General features: G+C 46.5%; 2 protein-coding genes across 3 annotated transcripts in view; one reads left to right on the plus strand and one right to left on the minus strand.

Annotated features, from left to right (window-relative positions):
* The window catches only part of PI4KA (phosphatidylinositol 4-kinase alpha), a 147239-nt gene that overhangs the window by 58793 nt on the left and 69599 nt on the right, over positions 1-18847 (minus strand). The window lies entirely within an intron of this gene.
* On the plus strand, positions 2657-17069 carry SERPIND1 (serpin family D member 1). 2 transcript variants are annotated; one of them, XM_017518626.2, is made up of 5 exons: positions 2657-2919; positions 7816-8720; positions 13152-13425; positions 15343-15487; positions 16212-17069. In XM_017518626.2, exons 2-5 carry the CDS (start codon positions 7832-7834, stop codon positions 16401-16403), a joined length of 1500 nt encoding a protein of 499 aa, XP_017374115.1. In that variant the 5' UTR covers positions 2657-2919; positions 7816-7831; the 3' UTR covers positions 16404-17069. The 2 variants fall into 2 exon arrangements, with proteins under 2 accessions (XP_017374115.1, XP_017374114.1); XM_017518625.2 differs by lacking the exon at positions 2657-2919 and having other exon boundaries at positions 7793-8720; positions 16212-17068.

The raw sequence follows: 18847 nt of genomic DNA on the forward strand, positions 1-18847 counted from the left end.
AAAAAAAAAAAAAGAGAGATGGGTTTTGCTATGTTGCCCAAGCTGGTCTTATACTCCTGGGCTCAAGTGATCCTCCTGCCTCAGCCTCCCAAAGTGCTGGAATGACAGGCATGAGCCACTGTGCCTGATCCTTTTGCATATTTTTAAAATTTCATGTTAAAAGATGGAAAAGGCTGGATGTGGTGGTTCATGCCTGTCATCCCAGCTCTTTGGGAGGCTGAAATGGGAAGATCGCTTGAGGCCTGGCATTTAAGACCAACTTGGCCAACATAGTGAAGCCCCACTTTTCTCTAAAAAAAATTTTTTTTCAAGTTGGAAAAAATAGCGGTGAGACAAGCTTTGAAACTGGAAAACAACAATGGAGTATGTATGATGGGAGATACTACTCTACATTGGGGGCTAAAATCATACACAAGCTGTTACCTCTAAATAGGGAAATGACTGAAAAATGTCAATGTCAACAGGTACTGAAACCCAATTTTTTCAATAGTGGGTTACATGATCAGAAATCTAGATAGGCAGGAAACATACTGGCTTTATTTATTTAATTAGACAGTCTCGCTCTGTTGCCCAGGCTGGAGTGCAATAGCACCATCTCGGCTCACTAGAACCTTTGCCTCCCAGGTTCAAGTGATTCTCCTGCCTCAGCCTCCTGAGTAGCTGGATTACAGGCATGTCCCACCACGCTCAGCTAATTTTGTATTTTTAGTAGAGATGGAGTTTCACCATGTTAGTCAGGCTGGTCTTGAATTCCTGACCTCAAGTGATCCACCTGCCTTGGCCTCCCAAAGTGCTGGGATTATAGGTGTGAGCCACCACACCTGGCCGGTACTGGCTATAAAAATAACAAAAGTAACACATATTCATAGAAAAAGGTCAAACAAAGAAGTACATAGAGTGAAAAATGAACACTGTGTCCCCTCCCAGACCATTTCTGTGAATAGATAAGTACACTATGAAATGATGAGGAGTAACGTTTACTGAATGCCAGGCACCACTCTACGTGCTTTCCACACATTCATTATCTCATTTAATTTTCACAATGACCTCGTGCAGTAGGTGTTAACCGTCACCTCATTTCAGAGAGCAGAACACTGAGAGCCGGAGGCCAAAGGGCAATTTCAGCCAGGGTAGCTGGGGACGCCCCAGTGAAACCAAGAGCGAACAGTGATAGCAGCGGTCACCTGCTAGTCTGCAGGGAAGATGCCCTGAGCAGAAATGACAGCAAGTGCCAGGGCTGTGCTGAGGCCGGGCTTGGCATGTGTGAGGATAAGACAGATAATGAGGGAGCGGGCCCCAGGAAGAGTGTAGGCACAGGCAGCAGTCTCTCTAAGCCAGACAGATGGTGCCACGCTGAAGACTCGGTATGGGTGTGACAGATGAAGGCTCTGAGAAGACAGCTCTGACTAAAGCTAAAGTGCAAAATCGGACTCAAACACAGCCACCGGTCTGTGTCCTAAACACAATGGCCCTTTACACGCTAGAATTTCTCAAATGGAGCAATGCACAAACACCTCTACGGGGCCCTTGCACACCCACAGATTCTCCTAGTCACATTCTCCCTTCAGATAGACTCTGGGTGCTGACACTCCCAAACACGCTCTCAAGGAGCAGTCTCTGTGATAAGCTGATTTTCCGGACAATCCAGAATATTCTTAAAACTTTACAGATCATAAGATTAAAAGCACAAATTAAAAAACAAATTATCACAAGGCCGGGCATAGTGGCTCATGCCTGTAATCCCAGCACTTTGCAAGGCTGGGGCAGGAGGATCACTTGACTCTAGGAGTTCAAGGCCAGCCTAGGCAACATAGTGAGACCCTGTCTCTACAAAAAAATTCAGTTAGCCAGACATGGTGGTGTGTACTTGTATTCCCAGCTACTTGTGGGGCTGAGGTGAGGAGGATTGCTTGAGCTTGGGAGGTTGAGGCTGCAATGAGCCAAGATCATACCACTGCGCTCCAGCCTGGGTGAGAGAGTGAGACCCTGTCTCAAAAAAAAAAAAACATAGGGCCAGGTATGGTGGCTCACGCCTGTAACCCCAGCACTTTGGCAGGCCAAGGTAGGTGGATCACTTGAGGCCAGGAGTTTGAGATCAGCCTGGCCTATGTGGTGAAACTCCATCTCCATTAAAAATACAAAAATTATCTGGGTGTGGTGGCATGCACCTGTAATCCCAGCTACTCAAGAGGCTGAGGCAGGAGAATCGCTTGAACTCAGGAGAGAGAGGTTGGAGTGAGCCAAGATTGTGCCATGCACTCCAGTGTGATGCACTGCTCAGTAACAGTCCTATCTGTCCTACAACAGACAGGAGTACTGGGCTGTACCCACTGGCAACACACACAGGAATCTTTGACTGGAGAAAGTTCCATGCCATGAATTCCTTATTCTGTAAGCCACTAATTTTATCCTCCCTCCCCCATTTTTCACTGAGCAACAAGCTCTTGGAAGGATAGGGACACCCGCCTAGTAGCTGAGCCAGCCACATCAGCCCTGGAGAGCAGGTGAAGGGCAGACGCTGTGATCATCCCAGAAGAGAGGACACTGATCTCTACTTTCAGCTACCCTGAATGCAGCCTGGTCCCCAGAAGCCTGATAAGCGCCTTGGTTATGTGGTGACCTCAGCAAGGGCTGCTCCTGCACCGAGGCTGTGTGTGCGCGCTAAAACAGTCACCATCACATACCCAAAATATCAGCTCTGTAAGAACTGGAGATGAGGAGCTACAAGCCACTCTGCAGTTATCAAAGGCACAGCTGAGGGGGTTTGTGCTGACCAAGCTAGTTGCCTGGTGTTTGGATTGGGACATATTTACTTTGGAAAATATGCAGCAGCAGCCCAGCACCAAAGTTCACATCAAAACCCCACTGATGACCTTGGCTGCCTTCATCTCTGAAGCACCACTTCTCAGAAGCACAGAGGTAAGTCGGGTTTCTAATGTTTCTGCTGATTATAAATTATTTGTGGTGTTTAGAGATAGACAACTGGTTCATTTTCTAGCAAACTGAGAATTCAGAAGCATTCTCACTGTTTTAGAAGTGGGATGGTTTCCTTTTTCAATCTGCCTATTATAAAATCCTGTCAGTTACATTATTGGGAGAGCTGACAAAATTAGACTAGGAACTGTGGAATAGATGAAAATATTGTACTTAAATTAATCAAACAGGATAACTGTCCTGTGATTATGTAAGAGAATTTCCTTGTTCTTAGGTATTTTCCCTGAAGTATTAGTGTTAATGGCTAGAGGGGCCAGGTGTGGTGGCTCATGCCTGTAATCCCAGCACTTGTGGGAGGCCGAGGCGGGCAGATCGCAAGGTCAGGAGTTCGAGACCAACATGGTGGCCAACATGGTGAAACCTCATCTCTATTAAAAATTTAAAAAATTAGCTGCGTGTGGTGGAGCATGCCTGTAATCCCAGCTACTCAGGAGGCTGAGGCAGGAGAATCACTTGAACCCGGGAGGCGGAGGGCGGAGGTTGCAGTAAGCTAAGATCACGTCATTTTACTCCAGCTTGGGCAACAGAGTGAGACCGTCTCAAAAAAAAAAAAAAAAAAAAAAAAAAAAAAAAAAAAAAAAAAAAAAATAAAAAAGGAAAAAAAAAAAAAAAAAAAAAAAAAAAAAAAAAAAAAAAAAAAAAAAAAAAATGGTTAGAGGAACAAGATATAGGAGACTCACTCTCAAACAGTCCAGAAGAAAAAATGTGTACATACATACCTGTGAGTACATACGTGTACACACACACACACACACACACACACACACACACGCCCCCAGGGCAAAAGTTCCAAAATTTTAAACCTGATGAATCTGGGTAAAGGTATACAGGAGTTGTTCTACTACACTATTCCTTCAACTTTTTTTGAAAGTCTGAAGTTATTTCAAAATAAAAAGCTTTCCGAACTTTAGGCAGTTACTTCTCTCTCATTCTGCCTGCTCTGTTGGCCCTGGAGACCATACACCAGGAGGGACAATGGTTTATCGGGTAATATGCTCTGATGCATGACTGAAAAGGCCAACCAACCTCTGGCAATTAACAAGAAAGCGCAATATGAAGTTCCCAGAAAAAAAAGAAACAACAACAACAAAAAAAACCCAAACAACTTTGGAATTATTTATCTTTAAAAAATATTGTTTCTCTTTAAAGTTAGTAAGGATTTAATTACAAACTAGCGATAGTTTTTAAATGTCTTCTACAATGTTTGTTATATTGAATAGCAAAACAATAGGAAGGTTCACCTTCAGATCTTTAATTTCAATCCATAAGAGATAGTGGAGCTATTTTTTGCTTTCTCTGGTAAGGGAATAATGAAAACTATTTTTGGCTTTTCATCAGAAACGTGGGAACACAGTATAAGAAGTTATACCTTCCGAATACCAGGATAAAAACATGAATGTCTTCACTCTGCCACTCTATCTGGCCTCAGATTCGTTTTCCTGAATGCTTAATTATTCAAGTCGGTTTTTGTTTTGTTCTTTAACCTTATTTTTATCTGAAAAGAACACTTTTTCCCCATTTCTTGCTTCTTTTATTTTCTTTTTTTAAATAGAGATGAGGTCCTGCTATGTTGCCCCAGCTGGTCTTGAACTCCTAGGCTCACGCAATCCTCCTGTCTTGGCCTCCCAAAGGGCTAAGATTACAGACGGGAGCCACTGTGCCTGGTCTTCTTGAACTTAGCCAAAAGGCCAAGAAGTGATAAGAGGAGGCCTCGTTAAGTGTAGTTGAGCAAGGAGCCTTCTACCAGCTGTTTACTTTCTTTGTTCCTGACTTTTAAAAGTGTATTGCTGTTGACACCCATGCCTGATTCTATTCAGAAATTGGGCCCAGTTCTAGTTGCAGCTACATACATTAGAACTAATTTCTAGAGGCCGGGCACAGAGGCTCATGCCTGTAATTCCAGCACTTTGGGAGGCCAAGGCAGGTGAATCGTCTGAGCTCAGGAGTTTTGAGTCTAGTCTGGGCAACATAGCAAAACCCCCTCTCTACCAAAAATACAAAAAATTAGCTGGGTGTGGTGGCACACATCTTTAGTCCCAGCTACTTGAAAGGCTGAGGTGGGAGGGTCTCTTGAGCCTGAGAGGCAGAGGCTGCAGTGAACCAATATGGTGCCACTGCACTCCAGCCTGGGTGACAGAGTGAGACCCCGTCGCCTCAAAATAAAAATAAATCGTTTCTAGAAACCGTTTTCCCATGTATAAACTAGTGGCACTGCAGCCTCAGGCAGGTGCTGAGAGGGGAACCTGGAAGAGGCAACTGGCATTTTCAGTCAGAAAGAATGTGACTTTCCAGCTCCAAAATGTGCAATTCAAGTCTTTCTTAGTTGAGATTAAAACCTAGTTTGAGCTTACTATTTCAACAGTATTATAAGGGGAAGACCCAAGGAAAGGGACTGGTGTTGAGAAAACAGCTAGGAAGCTGCTCTGCACAGCCAGGGAGTCTGGGAGCCTCTTGGTACCCCAGGGCGAATAAGGCAGAATGCTTGATGTGGGGCTAGAGGCTCAACCAACTTGGTTCGAATCCAGCCACTGCCACTTATTAGTGACAATGATGAAAGGCTCAGTCTCCTGATATGTAAAATTCTGGGAGGATGAAGCTAAGTTACACAAAGTGCCTTATACAGAGTGCCAGGCATCCAACAGAGGCCATCATCAACATCAACCACACTGAGAGCATTTCAAGCAGAGTATCCGAACAGTTAACCCCATCTTCAGGCCTAATGAGTTCAAGTATTTGCTTAACCTGAGCAGCCAGTAACTTTTATCTGGCCTTGACTGGCAGCAGATATTCTGGCCCTCAAAAATCTATCTAATAGGAAATGGTCGCAGATATAAAACAAGCTTAACAAAAGGCAGTGTTGGCTTTCGTTTTGTTTTTTTTTTTTGTTTTGAGGTAAGTACTCACTCTATTCCCCAGGTTGGAGTGCAGTGGCATGATCATGGTTCATTGCAGCCTTGACCTACCAGGCTCAAGTTACCCTCCTACCTTAGCCTCCCAAGTAGACGGGACCACAGGCATGTGCCACGCCAGGCTAGTTATTTAATTTTTCATAAAGACAAGGTCTTCCTATGTTGCCCACATTGGTCTTGAGCTCCTGGGCTCAAGTGATCTTCCTGCCTTGGCCTCCCAAAGTGTTGGCATTATAAGCGAAACCACAGCGCCTGGTTGGCAATTCTTTCTGGGGTGATTAGAAGTTTGGGACCATGTATTACCTGTCTGAGTCAGCATTATAAACACCTATGGCCACTGTCCTGGCAAAACATGGAAGCATCAAAGCTTTTCTACCCAGGATGCAGTTAACCACCAGGAAGTAAGCTAGAGAAAGACAAAGGATTTGGCAGCCAAAACAGATTTGATAAGCCAAATCAGATCCTCCTCAGAATGAGTCAGGGAGGAACAGATAAAGACAGGATTACCACAAAGCCTCTGTGCTAAAAGCTGACCTTGTTTACTTAAAAGGAGAGCCCCTCACCTCTAGAGTAAGAGCTTGTTGACATCACCATCACACAGACCTTGTCTCCTGTTTCTAACCCTGTATTAGAAGCTATAACAATAGAAGATTTAGTTGCTCCTGACAGCAGTGGGAACCATTGTCTAACAGATACAAAGCAGAAAAAAGTATACCTGCAGCAAATCCTATCACCTCTGGGGCTGCCACCACATCATCTCACTATGACCTGAGGGGGTCCCAGCACTAGACATGTTCCAAATTTTACACAAATTAAACAACCCCAGGTAAGGCCTGGTGGCTCATGCCTGTAATCCCAGCACTTTGGGAGGCTGAGGTGGGTTGATCACCTGAGGTCAGGAGTTTGAGACCAGCCTGGCCAACATGGCAAAGTCCTGTCTCTACTAAAAAAAAAATACAAAAATTAGTCAGGTGTGGTGGTGTGCCGCTGTAGTCCCAGCTACTCGGGAGGCTGAGGCATGAGAACTGCTTGAGCCCGAGAGGCCAAAGTTGCAGTAAGCCAAGATTGCACCACTACGCCACACTACACTCCAGCCTGGGCAACAGAGTGAGACTCCATTTCAAACAACAACAACAAAACAACTACAACAACAAAAAAACCCAACAAATTAAACAACCCCAAAGATTACACAAATTTTAAGTATCTTTAGAACATCCGTTTCCAGAAAGCCTGGCCCACGGACATTTTTCAACAGCATCTCCATTGCAAAGGTGGAACAGTGTGAGTCACACAGGCATGGCTCAGTCCCCCTACTACACATCCTATCTGGGTGCTCTCCAGTCATCAGCCCCAGGCACCCACTCAAGCCCAGCTCTTAGTGAAGCTCCCTTGACTCTCTGGGCACCCCCACACCTACCAAACAGGGTAGAGCTGCACCCCCTTCGGTACCCCCAAATGCTCTGGCAGCATTATTTTGAGAGCCTTCGCTTTACTGCATGTCTGTCCCATCTGTCCCCTGACTGGTCCATGAGCCCCTGGTGGGAATTTTGTCTCTGGTACCTAAATACTGTCTGGAGGTGGTGGACAAGGTGTCTGGAGAAAAAGAAACTCCTCCCTAGGATGCCTGAGCTCCCAGAATTCTAGGAGGTCAGTTTTGCAAACCTTTAAAGAAGGGATTTTCATCTAGGGGCCCGCGGATCCTTCAATGAGGTTTATGAGTCCCACATCAAAGGTTGGGTGTCTGTTCATCTACATCAGATTCTCTTAAAAGTCCATAATCCTAAAACGGTTAAGCACTGATGCTGTGAGGGCCTCTTCCTGGTTCAAAGCCACAGGGAATCTGCATGTGGAAGCTGCAGTGGGGTGTGGATCAGCCAGGCCACCTTTCACTGTGTTCTGTTTTCCCTCCCAGCTTTAGCTCTGCCAAAATGAAACACTTGTTCCACCCACTTCTCATTTTCCTCATCATAACATCTGCGTGGGGTGGAAGCAAAGGCCTGCTGAATCAGCTTGAGAAAGAAGAGAAAACTGCTCAGCCTGAGGATCTCCAGTGGAAGCAGTTAAATAACAAAAACCAGAGCACGCCTCTTCTCCCTGCCGACTTCCACAAGGAAAACACCGTCACCAATGACTGGATGCCAGAGGGGGAGGAGGACGATGACTATCTGGACCTGGAGAAGATACTCAGTGAAGACGACGACTACATTGACATCATTGACAGTCTGTCAGTTTCCCCTACAGACTCTGAAGCGAGTGCTGGGAACATCCTCCAGCTTTTTCATGGCAAGAGCCGGATCCAGCGTCTTAACATCCTCAACGCCAAGTTCGCTTTCAACCTCTACCGAGTGCTGAAAGATCAGGTCAAAACTTTTGATAACATCTTCATAGCACCTGTTGGCATTTCTACTGCGATGGGTATGATTTCCTTAGGTCTGAAGGGAGAGACCCATGAACAAGTGCACTCGATTTTGCATTTTAAAGACTTTGTCAATGCTAGCAGCAAGTATGAAATCATGACCATTCATAATCTCTTCCGTAAGCTGACTCATCGCCTCTTCAGGAGGAATTTTGGGTACACACTGAGGTCAGTCAATGACCTTTATATCCAGAAGCAGTTTCCAATACTGGCTGACTTCAAAACTAAAGTAAGAGAGTACTACTTTGCTGAGGCCCAGGTGGCTGACTTCTCAGACCCTGCTTTCATATCAAAAACCAACAACCATATCCTGAAGCTCACCAAGGGCCTCATAAAAGATGCTCTGGAGAATATAGACCCTGCTACCCAGATGATGATTCTCAACTGTATCTACTTCAAAGGTAAGAAGCACCTTTACAGTTCTCAGAGCAAACCCACAACATACTCTTTTTGTATATGGGTAGACTGAATGCCAAGAACTATAGTGTAACTGTAATTTATCCAGGAAAATAAGACACAAGATTGACTCTGGAACAGAGACAGGTAAGGCCAACCTGAAGTGACAGTAGCAGTTGACATTTACTGAGCCCCAACTCTGCTTTAACGGGGCCTTGTGAGGTTATCACTGTTATTAGCATCCCCATTTTACAGAGAAAGCCATCAAGGCACAGAGAAGTTAAAAGGACGGGCCAGGCGCGGTGGCTCATACCTATGATCCCAGCACTTTGGGAGGCTGGGAGATCACTTGAGGTCAGGAGTTCAAGACCAGTCTGGTCAACATGGTGAAACCCTAGCTCTACTAAAAATACAAAAATTATCTGGGCATGGTGGTGGGCACCTGTAGTTCCAGCTATTTGGGAAGTTGAGGCAGGAGAATTGCTTGAACCTGAAGGCAGAGGTTGCAGTGAGCCGAGACTGTGCCACTGCACTACAGCCTGGACAACAGAGTAAGACTCTATCTCAAAAATAAGAAAAGGAAGAAAAGAAGTAAAATGATGCTCCAAAGGCACCCAGCTATTAAGGGGCAGAGCCAAAGCTGAATCCAGGCAGGCCAGCACTAACAATTAGTTAAATTGGAAGAAATAATACAAAACTGTTTTAGCATCTGGGCAGCCTGGATTTGAGAATCTTCTCTTTTCCTCTCCCAATTATCAATAAGCAGGAATATAGACAAAAGTCTAAAGAAATGCACCTGCTTGAGCATCTGACATTAACACCTACAAGTGCTTTTCAGGATACTTTTGAACTACTGGGCAGGTGGGATGGAGAAATAGACTACTATTTCTCCAGCAACTGTTCTGGGCGGGCACAATGGCACTTTTTTTTTTTTTTTTTTTTTTTTTTTTTTTTTTTTTTTTTTTTTTTTTTTTTGAGACAGAGTTTCGCTCTTGTTACCCAGGCTGGAGTGCAATGGCGCGATCTCGGGTCACTGCAACTTCCGCCTCCTGGGTTCAGGCAATTCTCCTGCCTCAGCCTCCTGAGTAGCTGGGACTACAGGCACGCGCTACCATGCCCAGCTAATGTTTTGTATTTTTAGTAGAGACGGGGTTTCACCATGTTGACCAGGATGGTCTCGATCTCTTGACCTCGTGATCCAACCGCCTTGGCCTCCCAAAGTGCTGGGATTACAGGCGTGAGCCACCGTGCCCGGCACAAGGGCACTTTTTAAGGAGGTCACCTCACACCCAACATACACATATAAGACCCCTAGAATCCTAGGAATAATTGAGCATGGATTTGTAAAAGCCAAACCTCTCTTTTCAAATACCCTTACTGGAACCAGACCAGAAGAAACCTCTACTTTACTCTCTAAGCTGAGAGTGAGGAAGGGGAGACATGAGGAATGGTTTGGCTTCAGGGACTAATTGCGGTGACACAAAACTACTTCTCTTTGCCACCAAGGACTGCCAGGTACCCACAAGGGGCAGTCCCTGAGGACTTGGAGGCCAGTGCTTTCTGCTAGGTTAGCCTCTGTGGTTTTACAGCAGCTCAGGGATGTGAAGGAAGGAGACCCCCACACTCCTGGCTTCTGTTCAGGGAAAGGGAGCCAGAGCCCCTCCGGACCTGTCAACACACCTGCTCTGTGCCTTGGCTGAGGCCCCCGCAGCTCTGCAAGGCAGGCATTCTGCTGGATAGGCCAAGCAGGGCCACTCTGACACCCAGGCTTCCACCTCAAAGCACAGCACAATCCTGGCCTCCTGTGGGTGGAATCAAAGGCTGAGTTCTAACAGGCTTGTGGCAGACACACACACAGAGACCACATGTACACGATGAATAAACACATCCTTTTCATTATTGGTTATCAGTACAAGTTTTGGAATCGAGCAAACAAGAGTCTAAGCCCTGGTTTCATCACTTCTTGTTTGTGTGATCTCAGACAAGTCATTCAACGTCTCTATGACTCAGTTCCCTTATCTTTATCACAGAGGTAACACCTACTCTGACAGAGCCGAGGGAAGAACCATAAGAGATCGGTGATGCAACAGTGTGGCCCATGGCAAGAGCTCAGCGAATTCAAGGGAATAAAACTGTAGATTACAATACTAGTACAGTATGATACGGAGCATATATGATATTGTTAGCAACATTTATTTTACTTCTACGAGCAAATAACCTATGTTTAGGACTAACTTTAGAACAGGCTGGCAGAAGCCTATTTGGCAGCACCAAAGTCCTTCATCCTACTGGTCTGTTGGAGCCCCCAAATACACCGAAGAGCCTCTGCCTTAGCCCTGGCCAAGGGTTCAGGGACAGGCTGAGAAATAAACAGTCGAGAGCCATCCCTGCCTGCCTGGAGGTGGAGAAATGATGAGGCATGGTCAGTTGACAGTCTCCTAAACACAGTAACCCATGTCACACCACAGTGTAAACACAAATGCAAACACTTCTGCTTCCTTACCCCTTCACATGAGAACAGTCATTCAATGCTGGGAATCATAAGGGATCAAATGCTAGGCGCACCCAATTGTTCAGGGATGCTTCCCAAAGGGGAAGAGTGTCTAGAAGTATAATTTTAATTTCACTTAATTTCATATGGAATAATCTCCATTACTAATTTTGTTCTAATTTTGAATGTGATAATCACTTTGTAAAGCACAATAAACCACAGAGGTAGGCTCTCAGGAGGAAGGTGGAAGGAAAGAATTCCAGGAGACATGGGACAGCTCCATCCAAATTGGAAAGGGCTGTGATTCCTGACAGGGCAATTTTGTCCCCAGGGGCAAAGGTCTGAAGACACCTGTGGTTGTCACAACCTGGGAGGCTGGGGTAAGCATTACTGGTATCTAGAAGGGAGAGGCTGGGGATGTTGCTAAACACCCTACCATGCACAGGCAGCCCGTACCACCACCAACTCTTATCTGGCCCGAACGTCAAAAACGCTGAGGTTGAGAAACAATGGGTGAGGCAGACTCAGAGAGAAGGGAATCAAGCTTCACTCACGGGCAGGCAGGAGCTGTCTGGTACTTAAACCTCTAAGACACCTCCTACTCATCTCATCCTGGCTGCTCTACCCACCAGCTACAAACCTTGAACAAGTTACTTACTTCTTTGTGCCTCTGTTTCCTCATATGTAAAATGTGGAAATAACAAAAAGCACAAAACTTGCATGTTGCTAGGAGGAGAAATGAGATAATATCGGAAAGGTGCTGAGAAGAATCCCTGGTACACGGCCAGTTCTCAACTACTGGTCACCCATCACTGTAAGTTACTCATACCTTAGAGCTAAAATAGACACAGGCTTATTCCTGGATACACAGTGCTGTCCCCATATTTACAGTGGTGATCCTAAGGGCAACACAGCATCACCCACATGTCCTGTTAGTCACTACAGAATCACAGTGTGAGGGATGAAGGCCATCAAGACAGAGCTGAGGTTGGCAGGGTGAATCATGCCTGTAGTTCGAGTGCTTTGGGAGGCTGAGGCAGGAGGACTGCTTAAGGCCAAGGGCTTGAGATCAGCCTAGGTAACATAGCAATACCCCATCTACAATTAAAAAAAAAAAAAAGAAAAATTAGGCTGGGTATGGTGGCTCATGCCTGTAATCCCAGCACTTTGGGAGGCTGAGGCGGGTGGATCACTTGAGGTCAGGAATTCGAGACCAGCCTGACCCACATGGTAAAACCCCATCTCTACTAAAAATACAAAGTTAGCTGGGTGTGGTGGCGCACGCCTGTAATCCCAGCTACTTGGGAGGCTGAGACAGGAGAATCTCTTGAACCCAGGAGGCGGAGGTTGCAGTGAGCCAAGATTGCACCACTGCGCTCCAGCCTGGGCAACAAAAGGGAAACACTGTCTCCAAAAAAAAAAAAAGAAAGAAAAAAGAAAAATTAGTCATGTGTGGCACATGCTTGTAGTCCAAGCTACTGGGGAGGGAGGCTGAGACAGGAGGATTCCTTGAGTCAGGAGTGTGAGGCTGCAGTGAGCTATGATGGCATCACTGCACTCCAGCCTGCATGACACAGCAAGACTTTGTCTCAAAAAAAAGGTAATAATAATAATAAACGCTGAAAGGAGCCCAAAGTTACTCACTTGACAGATGGGACAGATGAAGAAATAGAAGTGAGGCAAGTTAGGTGTCTTACCACGGTCACACAACTGGTTCGTGTCAGATCCTAACCCAGAAACAGAAACCATTCCACTCCATTTCTAACCTCTCTTGTTAGAAATGCAAATTTCAGCCCAAACCAGACCTCAGGAATCAAGAGACTGCGGGGTGGGCCCTGCAGGCTATCTGAATGACACCCGCAGGGGAATCAGATTCACTCTCAAGAGTGAGACCATTTCCCTAAAGGAATCTTCGCATAACAGCCTCTTCCTGTGGCCTTTACAGGATCCTGGGTGAATAAATTCCCAGTGGAAATGACACACAACCACAACTTCCGGCTGAATGAACAAGAGGTGGTCAAGGTTTCCATGATGCAGACCAAGGGGAACTTCCTCGCAGCAAATGACCAGGAGCTGGACTGCGACATCCTCCAGCTGGAATACGTGGGGGGCATCAGCATGCTAATCGTGGTCCCGCACAAGCTATCTGGGATGAAGACTCTTGAAGCACAGCTGACACCCCAGGTGGTGGAGAGATGGCAAAAAAGCATGACAAATAGGTACTTCAGGCTGTGTGTTTGTTCTTTTGATCTCCCAGATGCTGAGGGTATCTGGGAATACTGGAAAATTGATCGTTTTTTTTTAAAGGGAGATTTACGTACAAGTACCCAAGAACTTCCATACAGGGCCATTCTGTTAATTCAGCTCCAATTTATTGCTTGAGACAAGAGATGATTAGAGAGCATTCATAAGGGACACATCTGCTCTCCAGGGGCCAGTTTCAGAAGTTAGGGGCAGTTGACGTAGAGACAGCTTGAAAACATCCCAGCTCTGTTATATACTTGCTTTGTGGCTTTGAGTCCCAGCTTCATCATCCCTAAAATGGGGGTAATTCCATTATTTCCCAGGTTGCTGTGAGAAAATAACAGAGTCAGGGATGCTGAATGCCCCTCCCAGTACTTGGAACCAAAGAAGCACCCAACGAAGACTGGCTCAACCCTTCCCTGCCCAGGAAATTCCAAGGTCCTCTTAGCCTACTGAGGATACATCATTCACAATTTCCTCTATTATTATTCATTATTCTGTAGTTAAAACTGCAGGTGTTAAATATTTATTGAGATTATTATTGGGTCACAACAGAAAGAATGGAAAGGTCTTATTTCTGTTTCACTCGATACTGATTAGGCCCATATAAAGTGATTCTGGTTTGACTCTCCTAACAGGACGAGAACACAAACAAATGCCACCAAACCAAGAAAAGCGGGGTCTTAGAGGAAGGTATTTGCCTGGGTAGCCAGTCATCATGCTCTGTGAATTTTCCCTTAACAATGTCCCTTCTGTAGTTCCTCCTTCCATACCTCCCTGCAGCCTGGCAGCTCTTGAGAAAGGGACTGTATTTTTTTTTTGAAACAGGGTCTTGGCCGGGTGTGGTGGCTCACGTCTGTAATCCAAGCACTTTGGAGGCCAAGGAGGAAGGGATCACCTGAGGTTGGAAGTTCAAGACCAGCCTGACCAACATGGTGAAACCCCATCTTTAAAAAAAAAAAAAAAAAAGAAACAGGGTCTTGCGGTGTCACCCAGGCTATGGTGGCATCATCATGGCTTACTGCAGCTTCAACTTCCTAAACTAAGTGATCCTCTCACCTCAGCCTCCTGAGTAGTTGAGACTATAGGCGTGTACACCTTCATGTACCTTCCAGCTAATTAAAAAAAAAATTTTTTTTTTTTTTTTTTTGTAGAAATGAGGTCTCGCTGTGTTGCCCAGGTTGAATTCTTGGCCTCAAGCAGTCCTCCTGCCTCAGTCTTCCAAAGTGCTGGGATTAACAGGCGTAAGCCGCCATGTCTGGCCTCATATGACTTTTAATTGAGATCCTACTTGGTGCCAGATATGAGCTAGGTACAAGAGTGAACAAGATCAAGCCTTCCTGCCCATCCAGCTGTGACTGCATCTTACATCTCTTTAACCCCTGCAAAGTGCCAGACTGGCTCCACAGGAACTACTGTTGCTATCCACCCACTTAAGGAACTGAATAAGTTGAGGCAGACTGAGAATGTTTTGCATTGTCTAGTATATACATGAAAGGTTCTTTTTTAAAGGACACTACCAGATATTCGACTCCCTAATTAACAAAAAAAGAAATGCCTAACATTGGGGAACCAAATCAGAGAATTCTTTTAGATGCCTTCTTAAACCACAAACCAGTAAAAATTCTGTTACTACCCTGGAAGACAGGAAACGAAGCACACAGTCTCAAGGAAATAACCATGCAACAAAAAACATGCCTCAGTTTTCAGTAGCGGAATTATGATAGAATAAGCTTTCTAAAATCCTCAACTGACAGTCCCAGAATATAAAGTTTAATAAGTTCTATATCAATTCTGTGACAAAGGTAACCCATGGCCCTTTAAAGGGAAAATCATGATTCTTTCGTAACTTGTGGTTCAATAAAAGTGGGCCCCCCCTTTCTATTGTCTAGAACTCGAGAGGTGCTTCTGCCGAAATTCAAGCTGGAGAAGAACTACAATCTAGTGGAGCCCCTGAAGTTGATGGGGATCACAACACTGTTTGACCAAAATGGCAACATGGCAGGCATCTCAGACCGAAGGATGGCCATCGACCTGGTAACCACTCCCTTGTCCACTCCCTGCCTTGTCCCCAGGGTCTGCCTCAGCACACCCCACCTCTACCTTCCTACCCACCCCCCAATCTGACTTCCCAGCTTGGGGTGCTGAGTCTGCTTTTGGGTCTGTCTGGGGCTCACAGAGGGCCTGGTTTTGTGGATGCCGGCTGAAGAGCACGGCACCTAGCAGACACTTAGTGGGCAGGGAGGTCCCAGGAGCAGCCGTGGCGTGAGCTCCACTCCTGCTGACACCAGAGAGAGGGGAGATGTATGCTCCGGCCTGGGGAATAGCTACCCCCAAACTGAAACATGAAAGAGCCATTAAACACTGCACTACACATACTTAACTTAAACCAGTCAGGCCCTCAGCGAAAGACAGAGAACACCAGTCCAAACAGTGCAGCAGTCCCCCGTTCCAGGGAAGTGTGCAGCAGAGTGAGCAGCTGGAGCTGGGGCGGCTGTCCTGCATCAGCCCCCAAGACCCTCAGACCACGGGCACTGCCAAGAGGGAACAAGACCCTAGAGTCACACTACACGACCTCTAAGTGCAACGGCTGCCCCTGACAGGTCATGACAGATATTTTCAAGGGTGACTCTAACTAGCTGTGATTTCTGCCTTACATGTTGTCTTTGGACTCTTTCCCTGAATGAGATGAGACTGTGCTGGACACTCTAGCCCTCTGTGTGCTGACCTCCAGAATCTGACAACTTTCCTTTCCAAACAGTTCAAGCACCAAGGCACAATCACGGTGAACGAGGAAGGCACCCAAGCCGCCGCTGTGACCACCGTGGGGTTCATGCCGCTGTCCACTCAAGTCCGCTTCACTGTCGACCGCCCCTTTCTTTTCCTAATCTATGAACACCGAACCAGCTGCCTGCTCTTCATGGGGAGAGTGGTCAACCCCAGCAGGTCCTAGAGGTGGAGGTCTGGGTGTCTGAAGTGTCCTGGGGGCACTCTCATTTTGTTTCCATTCCAACAATGAGAACAGAGATGCTCTGGCATCACGACTTCCATGGTTTATGCTACCAATCTGAATTCAAGGCCCATATGATAGAAGGAGCTTAGGAATGACCAAGAAGAAAGACTTGTTGGAATTAATTCTGCACAATAACCCATGCTGTAAGCTCACAGAAGTCACTGTAATTGTAGTATGTCAGCTGTTACCTCGAGGGTCTCACCTCCCCCCTCCTCAAAGCAAACCTGAGCAGTGTGCTCTGAGCACTCCCTGCTCCCTCCAGTGACCCCATCCTTGCATGGCTCTGTCACTCAGGCCTTTCTCCACCAGGCCACTCATCTGAACACCAAACACAGAAATGAGTGGTATGACTCATTCCTTACCTCTCCCAAGGAGGACACACAACTACTACCGTTCTTGATGTCCAGGGAAGAAGCCACCTCAAGACATAATAAGGGGTAATCTGGGCTAATGTTAGGGCTTAATTCTCTCAAAGCCTGACCTTTCAATTTGATGCTGAATCCCATCAGTCCCTCCTGCTGTTGCCTCCCTGTGACTGGAGAACAGTGTGTGCACATGGCCTTGTCTCCCATGCTAGAGATAAATAAATGTAGCCACATTTATTGTCTATCTGTTATAATTCTCTATGTTTGAAGCTCAAATATCAAAAGCCAAATCCAAAAGAGCTGACAACCCTAGGAATGATAAAGGCTGATAGAAAGTCACTTGAATGCTGCACACGTGCCACAGCAGGGCATGTTCTCAGGACAGGATGGGTGTGTGCCGAGTCCTAGGGAGAGTCTGCATGGTACCCCAGAACTGCAGGGTGCTAAGTAAGCCCCAGGGCTCCCACAGTCTATGCCAGGCCGCTGCAGCTTTCATTCCTCAGACCTGGTCCTACAGTGGGTCTGGTCTGACAAAGCAGGTAACACCTGAGAAATATATTTCTGGATCCTTCAATCCCTGCGTAAGACAAGTTGTATCCACAAAGGCTGCTCAGAATGCAAGAGTGCCAGCGCTCCTTCAGGAGGGGACAACTGACAATCACAGGTTCTGTGTGTGCGGGTAGTCTAACTGTAACCACTACAGCCTGGCAGATGAGGAAGACAAGGGTGGGAAGAGTTCTGAAGCCTGTCCAAGATGCCGAAGTAGTGGGTCTGGGTTTAAGTGGAGGTTGGCTGGACTCCAGTGTCACATAAAGAGTCTTGTCAGAGATTCTGACCCCATGAGACCAATACCAGTAAGAAGAGCAGCAAAAGGGAGTAGGGATAGAAAGGGAATACCACTGCCCTGTGTAGGCGTGCCTGTGGGTTATCTCACAGAGTCTCCTTACCCTCAAACCCTAGGGGGCTGGCACTGTTGTCCCTTCCTTTTCACGACTACAGAAGCAATTTAAGCTTACAGAAAGGAAGCCATCTGCCTGACGCCTGAATCCACACCCATGCAGGGGGACCCTGCAGCCCTGCTTTCCCCTGCTCCCCTCCTGACTTCCCGCACTGGGCTCTGCCTCCTTACTCTGCTGAGGGCATACGGGGGCTAGGTGAATTGCCCCGAGCCATCCTCTCGGACTCTGGTGAGCACTGATGCTGCGGATGGCCCACTCCTTCTACGACCTGCTTTCACCACTCTTCTTTCCTGGTGTTTGTCCTACATTTCTCATCTTGCTGCAGCTTCCTCTCAGCTCCTCCCATTTCTAAATGTAAATGATCTCAAAAAACTCTTTTAGTCCTTTTCCACGTCTGTCCCATACCCAGAAAGGCAGTGCTCCCTTCTGCTCACCAGCCCTGTCTCTGCTACAGCCAGTGTGGAGTCCTCCACACTCTTGAGCATCCAGAAGCCCCCATCTCAATGCCCTTTGTTCATGTACACCCACTCAGAATCTCTCAGACCCCCTCTTACAGAAACTAGCCCATCCGTTACTCAAGGGAGGAGTGTATTCATTCAGGGCACAGACTCTGAGTCAGGCTGCCTGGGTTTGAATTCTGGCTCTGACATCTAGCAGCTATGAAACTCTGAGGCAAATTCTCAGCCTCAGTACCCTCATCTGTAAAATGGGAAGACTAGTAGCATTTACCTTGAGGGATTGCTGTGAGGATTAATCAAGTTAATGTCTGGAAAGCATTTATTTTATTTTTTGGAGACAGAGTCTTGCTCTGTTGCCCAGACTGGAGTGCAGTAGCGCGATCTAGGCTTACTGCAACCACCACCTCCCAGGTAAGTGATTCTCCTGCCTCAGCCTCCTAAGTAGCTGAACTACGGGCACGCGCCATCATGCTCAGCTAATTTTTGTATTTTTAGCAGAGATGGGGTTTCACCATGTTGGCCAGGCTGGTCTGGAACTCCTGACTTCAGGTGATCAACCCACTTTGGCCTCCCAAAGTGTTGGGACTGCAGGCATGAACCAC

The sequence above is a fragment of the Cebus imitator genome, unplaced genomic scaffold (assembly GCF_001604975.1).
Source record: "Cebus imitator isolate Cc_AM_T3 unplaced genomic scaffold, Cebus_imitator-1.0 Scaffold690, whole genome shotgun sequence".
NCBI classification, from domain to species: domain Eukaryota; kingdom Metazoa; phylum Chordata; class Mammalia; order Primates; family Cebidae; genus Cebus; species Cebus imitator.